The sequence below is a fragment of the Peromyscus maniculatus genome, chromosome 10 (assembly GCF_049852395.1).
Source record: "Peromyscus maniculatus bairdii isolate BWxNUB_F1_BW_parent chromosome 10, HU_Pman_BW_mat_3.1, whole genome shotgun sequence".
NCBI lineage: Eukaryota > Metazoa > Chordata > Mammalia > Rodentia > Cricetidae > Peromyscus > Peromyscus maniculatus.
In genome coordinates, this window is record NC_134861.1 from 1,771,447 (window position 1) to 1,780,153 (window position 8,707).

Sequence of the window (8,707 nt, forward strand, 5' to 3'; positions counted from 1 at the left end):
TGTATGTCATGCTGTGTCTCTAACCTTCTCAAGCTGCACTCGTGTGACCCAGGGCCTGTGAGCCCAGGATTGGGCACAAGGTCAGAAATAAGTGTTGAGCTGAAAACGGGGTGAGCAGAGAATGGAGATATCTCAGAGGACCCACGAGGGCTGAAGAACTACAATGATGCTGAGCCTCCCCCAAAGTCAAACACCTGAGTTCTCCATCCTGCCCCCTGACCCAGATGCTGGAACCGTTACCTTCTCCTTCTCCAGGTCCATCATCTTCTGGGTTAGGGCTGCCTCTGTTCCTTCTATCTGCTTCAGCCACTAGAAAACAGCAGTACAGGAAGACGTAGGCAAGTGATCAGGTGCATGGGGGTGGGGTAGGGGGCTGGAGGTGGGGTCAGAGGGACTGGGCCTTGTAGCCTATACAGGTATTTGCTCATATGGGATGAGGAGCGATGCACATTCACAGAGCTGTGTGTGTACATGGCTGTGGCTGTGTGTGCACCATCAGGGCTGTGTTTAAGTAGGTGCATGGGTGGGCAGGAGCTGGAAAGCCTTGTGTGTCATCCATGTGACCCCCGCTGACCCTCTCATGCCCATCCCAAGGGAAGGCAGCAACTCTACTATTTTTCAGGTGAAGACATGAAAGCTGCGTTAAGTCTCTTGTCCAAAGTCACACAGCTGTGGACTGGGGGTATATTACCCAGCTTGCAGGACTGGGAAGCCACTCCCATGATACTCCCAAGATGTGCTGTGTGAGCAAGATGCAGAAAGGAGCTAGATACATGCATGCAGGGTGGAGATCCAAGGGTATGAAAGTGGAAAAGAGCCAGGAGGACCCTCAGACATGCCAGAGACCACATGAGGCACCCACCTGATGGCTACGATATATCCCATCTTAGGTCTGGGCAGATGTCGATACACAGTGTGTCCCTGTCACTAGGTGAACTTTGGGGATGGGTAGGAGTGTCAAAGGCACCCAGAAGTATTCTGGTTACACTGATTTGACATTGAATATGAATGATGACTTTGACCTTCTAGTTGTGACACCCTGCAATCTGGCCTGGTGACCTCGTGCCTCTTTCCAGACTAAGGTTTCCCATAGCTTCCCAGGACTCACTGATTTCTTCCTCCTCTGGCCACAGCTCTGAGGTCCAATTTAACCACCCTGAACTGTTGCTGTTCTAGAGTCCTGCCTCTGCCCTTCACTCTCTATCTCAGCCCTCAAAGTCTGACCCAGTCCAGACACTCCATGCTGTGTTTTATGCCCTTTTCCCGTTTTTCAGACCCACCACACTCCCTCCCTATGATCGCCACCCAGATCAGAGCCCCACCCAGTGCCTAGTCCATGCCTGACCCTACCCGGACCCCCAAACCCACCCTGCCTGCACATCCTTGTGGAGCTTTTCTGTTCCTGTTCAAGCACGCATTCTCTACTCCTGACGACACAGACAAGGCCAACACAGTCCCCACTGAGGATCCTGTGGTCACTCCATAGGCTCTGCTGCCCCCTCGGAACCTGAGCCTGGCCAGGTATGGTGGTGCACATCTTTAATGCCAGTGCTCAGAAGGCAGAGGCAGGCAGACTGCTATGATTTTGAGGCCAACTTTGTCTACACAGTGAGTTCTAGGCCAGTCAAGACTGTACAGTTCCCTGTTCCCTCACAAAAGCTACCTGCACCTTAGTTGTCTGGGAATGCACTTGGCTCCTCAGACAGAAAGAGCCGTCTTTCACCTCAGGGCCTTCGTGCATGCTGTGCAGACATCGGAAGCTCTAACCTCAGCACCAGCCCCAGACCTTTGCCAAGCTAAGGTCTACCCAGCTCACCAATCTCAAGCTAGCCCTATCTTCTCCTCCAAGAAGCCCAAACTGCCTCCTGAGGCCACAGGGTCATCTTATCCTGGTGCTCACATGATGATCCGATCACTCATTTCAACTTCCATCAGCCCCACCCAAAGGTGGGAACCAGCAGAGCCAAGCACAGAGTAGGTGGCATATAAATATCTGTGGGGTGGAGGAGGTCTGGCATGGATATGGGTGGAAGGGGTTAGGGAGGTGTGAACGTCATGGTCAGAGACTCCTCCCACAATATCAAGGTCAGCGTGGCCCTGAACAGTCCCGTGTGGCCAGCGGCAGACAGATGCCAAGCCAGCTCCTCCTCACACAGCTTGTGTAGCTTCTTGTGAAAAGGATAAATGCTTCTGTTGAGGAATCTAGAATGTTGTGCTTTTAATAGCCTGACGTGAGTATGAAATAAATTTTGAAAGGAGAGGGGCAATTTCCGGTCTTGAACGGCATGTACCCTTTCAGGACCATGGACAGTAGCAGGGTCCTGGGCTGCTGACTGGAGTTTCTGTCACAGACCTCACACTCTCTTGGGGGTTGGTATCCCAGGAGGGAGACTACTCTGGCTGGACAGCAAGGAGGGAAGCCTGGCCACTGGGAATGCTCCAGAAATTGGATGTCCTATGAGCATATACAATTCAAACAAAAGTCATCTGTCTATATCCCACGCCAGGGATCGTCAGGTGCAGAGCCTGGGGCTCCCCTGTAGCTGGTGGCTACTCTCCCTTCTCCCCACACTGACTTGGGACCAATCCAGAAAGCTTCCCTGTGGCTGACGGCCTGGTTAGGCCTCATCCTCTGACCTATGGCTCACAGAGAGAACACACCATAATGGGGTGTTGGTTTGTTTGGGTTTTTAAAGTATTTTTCGTCTTCCTGAGCTCTGTACCTACTTTTCAATGGGTTTTGAACTTGAGGGAGAAGAGGCATGCCTGACTGAGAGCCATAGAGGAGCCACAGCCCCTTTACATCTTAAGTTTGAGCCTCTCTGTGGGCTCAAATTTGGGCCAAGCTTAAGTATGATGTAGCTGTCGGCCTTGTGCTCAGTTAGTCCCATCAGAGTGAGTCTGATGGGACTTGTCTGCAGCCCAGAGCTTGAGCAAGCTTCTGAGGGGACAGGAGAAAGGCACACACAGCAGGGCAGGAGGAGAGGGGCTGCTTGATGTGAAACTATAACAGGAACATAGGACCACCTGACCACACTGGCATACACTTTGCCTACACACCAAGAAACGGCCTTAGTGCTGCTAAGAGAGAGCTGGTCTGGAGCTCACTGGGTACCAAGTGACAGCTGATGGTTTTTGTTTGTCTGTTTGTTTTGTTTTAAGTAAAGTAGGTTGAGTGTGGAAGGATTCCTGGGACCCCTAACCAAGTTCTCTTACATCCATACTGAAGGCACTGCTGTGAAAACCATCCTCTGGAGTCATTGGTCCCTCCCTGCACTCAACCGTCCCTGTTTTAGTACTAAGATATGCACATGTCAGGGCACCTCCAAGTCCCAGGTCGAGAAGACTATACCCGTTACCCAGATGTCCTGCCAGCCTTCTCCGAGGTCTCATGACCCAGCTCCCACCCAGCTCCAACCCCTAGTCTTGAACATTTTCTCCAAGCAGGGAGAGGATAAACAGATGAAACCCACACTGGATTGACTTCAGTTCACAGACAACTGGCTGAATCGGTGTCTTGGCAGAGCCAAGTCTGAGGAGAACGCAGCTGAAGGCCAGTCTCCAGCCTGCTGCTTCTTGTGCACTCAGAGTTCCACCCATAGATATCAGCCATGGACCCCCTGCTTTCTCCTACTCTCCTGGGGCATTGAGGGGTTGGTGGCCAGGCGGCCAGCATCATTCTCTAGGGTTTAGGACACAAAGTAGAACACCGGGTAGGACAGTGTAGTGAGGTGATGGCGGCCAGTAGCAGAGAGGCATCAGCTCGCCAGAAGCTGGCAAAGGTGAGCAGAGTGCAAGCCAGAGGTGGGCAAGGGATGGGAAACAGAGAGTAGCTGATGCCAGACAGGCCCCATGTCCTCCTCTGTAAGAGAATGCAAGAGGCTGAGGGGACCTAAGGTGCTAGGGTGCTGGACTTGGCACAGCTGCTCGGATGGGTGTGGAAAGAGGTATCTTGGAAATTATGCTACCTGAAGCTTGTTCCCAGTAAGGTCTCCACCTTCCACAATGTCCTGGGGTACACTCCAGGGACTGGAGAACCAGTACCTACCATGGTCCACTATCCTAGCCCACCATGAGCCAGCCACCCCAAGCTACAGACTGTTCCTATTATGTCCATTAGCTCCTGAGAACCCAGAATAGCAAATGATGAAGTCAAGACTCAAACTAGACGAGGCCTCCCTGGTAGCAAGGGAGCTTGAAAATGTGGCCTCTCCTCCTTCTCCAGAGACTCACCAGGCACCAACAGGCTATGTGAATATAGAACACACTGAGATATGTATTGTTAGTCGGCCTATATGGCCTCTGTTATGAAGGGCAGGTGATTTTGATTTTGCCGATGAGACACTTGCTCCCCAGGGACCGCCAGCCAGCCAAGGGCGACTCACTGACCCACCATCCACTGGAGAAAGCGAACTTGGCCAGGTTAAGTGGTAGAAACAGAAAGTTCTGAGTTCCATACAACCATCACCCTTCCCAGCCATGTGACCTTGGGCATTGCACTATCATAGTGTCTCATCTCAGTGTTTTGTGTCCTTTACTTGGCTGGGGGTTGGGGAGAAAACTGTGTTTTAAGTGCCCTTCTGAAGATCATGGAAGGAATTCAACCAAGATCATTAAGACTTCATCATTCCAAAAGTGGCTTTTCAGAGTCTGACTTGAGTGAAAGGGAAAGATCTGCAAGAAGAACTCTATTGCAAGCACACTAGAAAGCTGTGTGCATCTCTATCCCAGTCACACTGTAGGGAGCATGTAAGTCAGGACGTATTCTTTAAAAAAAAAAAACAGCCAAAATTTAATATCTTTAATACACAAAGCATATACAGAAAGAACAGTTACAACAAATGCTTACGGGATGGATGGATGGATGGATGGATGGATGGATGGATGGATGGATGGATGGATGGATGGATGGATGGATGGATAGATGAATTAATGGGCAAATGAATGAACAAACCCAACAGAAAACCTTCAAAAGAAATGCAGTTACACTTCACAAGGAAGAAGAAAATGCATAAGGCACACACTGGAACCTTCGAACACAACACAATGGTAACTACCAACTTCCCATGGTTTTGTTCCTAGTAAAAGCCATGTTGAGTGTGGAAATCAGCCTTGTGCCAAAGCTTCAGGTTATGGCTCCAGAAACTAATTTGACTCTACCAAAACCCTCACAAGTGGTCTTATTATCTGGCCCAAATTCCTATTCCAGAATGTACCCTAGAGGTGGGCTTTCCAGGGCATATAGACACACATATTGTGGAGGTGTCTCCCAGGGCACACCGGCAAATAGGAAGAGGTGGGCACTCCCTGAATGCTGAATTACTAAGGGTTAATGAGGTTGTCTGTGGGTAACTGTGATGGGATGACAGTGCCATCTGAATTCGTATTCGTGAGCCACTTTAAATGGCTTAGAAAGCAGGAGAGGAATACAGCATGTTAACTAAGCCAAAAAAAGAATGGACATGGGAGAAACTAGGAGGAAATAAAGCAAACATCATAGCTTGTTTCCTTCGTGGGAGGGGGCACCACTCCTGGGTTTTGAGGCTTTCTGCAGTGAGCATGTGTGGTGCTCCATCCTGAACACGCAAAGGCATGCATGTGTACATGCAGACGCAGACTGACCCACACACATGCTTCCAAATAAAGCGACACACCAATGTACGGTTTCTGATATGGTGCTGGGTGCTGGGACAAGATATGAGCACAAGGACACTGCTGTGTCTACCTTTTCACACAGGGCAAGCACAGTTCCCGCTTGGATTACTGCAACCTGCTCTTCATTTCTCAAATTCTACAACACAAAAACGGGCAAGGGCGTTGACACCGGGTTCTGAGTCTATGGCAGACTGTCAGCGCCCAGCCCCTCTGGGGCGCACCCCGACGATCGGCCCCCATCAACAACAGGGATCAGCCATCTGAGGCAGATAGCTCCAGTCCCTCTAGGTGGAGACAGTTCAGAGTGGCACCAAGGTTTGGGGACATAGTAACTCATTAAAGACAATCTCTATGGAAGGCAAAGAAACCACCTTTTGACTTCAGCAATCTTGAGCAGTGGGACCTTTTATTTTTTTTCTTTCTGTGTATCAATTAGTCTTTAGGCTTGTTGGTCCCCTGTTCACTCACAGATTGTAAGGCTTCGAAACCCCACTCTGACAAATACAGACCCAACCACCCACACAGGCACACGGCCATACAAAAGCCTTCCGTTGTACTACTCCGATCTCTTAAAGAAAAGTTAAAACAAGACAAAGTCACACAGAACACCCCCGATCAAAACAAGAACACGAAACCAGAAACCGATCGCTCATAGTTACCCCGTTATCGCCAAGGATATCTAAGTTCTTCATAAGTTCAGAGATATTCACACCCTGGAAAAGATTTCCAACGTTCATTCTCATGTGAACTGCAGATACAATCCACACCTATTCTAGAGCTGCGGCTCACAGGCCTCCTTCGGTTCTGATGGCAGAGCGGGGGGCCCAGCCTCTGGCTCTGCTGAAGCAGGTAGGAAAGGCGTAGCTGTGGTTCATATATGGAGATTCACTCCAGCACAACCCTGCTTTCTAGACTCATGGGAAATGGAGGATTCTGCCTGTGGGGTCTAGTGGGCCCCAGGCCTGTGGCCAACCACAGTCACCATCAGCAAGGCCCTCATTATGGGCTGGGCACTGTGCAAAAAAAAGAGACAGCCAGTGGCTAGTATGGGTTTGTAGTCCGCCTGTAGGTGGGCAGAGTAAAGAGTGACGCTCGGTGACCCTTCCAACTAGCTCTCTGTCTTTCAACACAGCAGCACAAGGCTCTGTCTCTGACCTGACGATACAACAACCACACCAGGCTCTCAGCCCGCCCCTGAATGTCAGGTCCGTGGGGGCATACCCCACCCCCCAAGCATGCTACCTTTACTCCTTCCTGGTGACAGAACAGCTGGAGAGCGCTGCTGTTGTTCTCGGGGAAGGTGGTGATTTGGAGGTTAAAGGCTGGCGACCTCCTCTCTCTCTCCTGGGGAAAAGACGTGGTTTAAAGACAGAACTCGACTGTGCGATTCACCACTTGCCATTTTCCCAAGTTATCAGCCAAAAAAAAAAAAAAAAAAAAACACCATAGTCCAGTTGGCTAAGGTGGAACTACACAGCACACATCTTGATCACACAGTCCTGGGTATGGGACGTGTAGTGTCTTCTTGCCTTTCCAGGGCTAGTGGCCTCTTGGCACACTTCACTTCCCGCCTACTGCTGGGGAGAAATAAGTAATAGTGTCCCACAGGTCTGCCTGTTGCAATCCAAACCCCAGAATTTTCAAAGATGAGGCTTGATCAAAACAACGCATCAAATTCCATAGAGAACAGAAGCCAGCCACCATGGTAGATCATTCTAGGCTGGGTACATCATGATCCCATCTGAAGTCCAGGCTGCCTCACAAGGCATGTACCCATGGAGGCTTAAGAAAGCTGAGTCTGAGGTTCCCTGCTACTGAGGGGCAGAACTGGGTCCACTTCTGACTCCCCTTGCTTCCCATAATGGGTGACTCAGCTCACAGACTTTTTTTGGTTTGGTTCTTTTATCCACACTAACAAGACTTATGATCACTCTCCAGCCAGCCCCCCACCTCAGATTTATGATCAGATGTCCCAGAAGAGACATTCATCAGCCACCCCCCATGTGAGCACTTTGTAAAAGGTCTGAGGGAGCCTCATTGCTTAGAGGGATTACAGCATGTCGGCATAATGGTACCCTGGTCTCCAGCCCATTTTCTACATGGAGCTGGCTTTCAGCCTGACACAGCAGATGAGTCACGACCAGTTAGCACACAAAAACCCTCTCAGATTTTTGCCTCAAATCAAGCTGCTGTGAAGTGAGGGAGGAGCTGAAATTAAGTAACAAGAACTTACAGACCTAGGACACCTTCATAATCCAACCAAGAGAAGTAATGGGGATTGGTGTGAATAGAAAACACGCCTTAACACATTGCCCCTGTGTGAGGGAGGCTTGAGGGAGGGGGAAGGGGCCGTTCAGTGAGTTTCCAGGAGAGCTCAAGCTGGCTCACCTCGCTTTGCACTGTTCCATGAGCCAAGAAGGTTACAACCGTTTACTCCCCCACACACCGGCCACCAGAGGTACTTATTCAGTAGGCTTTTCATAGAAAAGCGGGGGGTCAGAACAGCCCATATTTTGTATGAAAAAAGTCATGAAACTGCTTCCCAGTGGTTCTGAAGGCTGTGGGAAAGCTCATAGCGAAGGGTTGTGGAAGGCATTCTCACAGTGGTAGGGTACTAAGCACGACCTCACGGACTTCCAATTTCTGATGAATGAATAAATGCTGCAGCTGAGGGACACAGCGACACCGGAAGGTGAAAGCCCCTCAGCCCACCCTCGCCAGCAGGAGGACAAGGCTGGCTCACAGAGAGCGCTTCCACTACAAAGGAAGGAAAACAAAACCAGAGGAACCAGAGACAGTGAAGGCGCCCACGTGGATGGAGAGTCACGCATGCAAAGGTGTCGGCTGGAGAAGCAGGGCAGTGTAAGAAGAGCCTTGTGGAGACGAGTCACACATGGAAAGATGTTTAAGATGCCGATGACTTTGAAACAGAAACACGAGGGGAGGATGAGGGGGGCGTGAGAGCCAAGCAATACTGTCACACACAGGATGCAGGAGTTTGGCAGGAAGCAACAAATTCCTCAGTGTTCCCTCAGAGTCCTACTCACTGCCC

At 50.3% G+C, this 8,707-nt stretch overlaps 1 protein-coding gene across 6 annotated transcripts in view; it reads right to left on the reverse strand.

The window, feature by feature from the left end:
• Jakmip1 (janus kinase and microtubule interacting protein 1) overlaps nt 1–8,707 on the reverse strand; it is a 140,015-nt gene that overhangs the window by 10,482 nt on the left and 120,826 nt on the right. For all 6 annotated transcript variants that reach the window (XM_076545688.1, XM_006985605.4, XM_016004048.3 and 3 more), the window contains exons 14-17: nt 6,898–6,999; nt 6,315–6,368; nt 5,726–5,791; nt 241–309 (exon numbers count right to left, since the gene is read on the reverse strand). In XM_076545688.1, the coding sequence (XP_076401803.1) occupies nt 241–309; nt 5,726–5,791; nt 6,315–6,368; nt 6,898–6,999 (291 nt within the window). The remainder of the gene's footprint in view (nt 1–240; nt 310–5,725; nt 5,792–6,314; nt 6,369–6,897; nt 7,000–8,707) is intronic.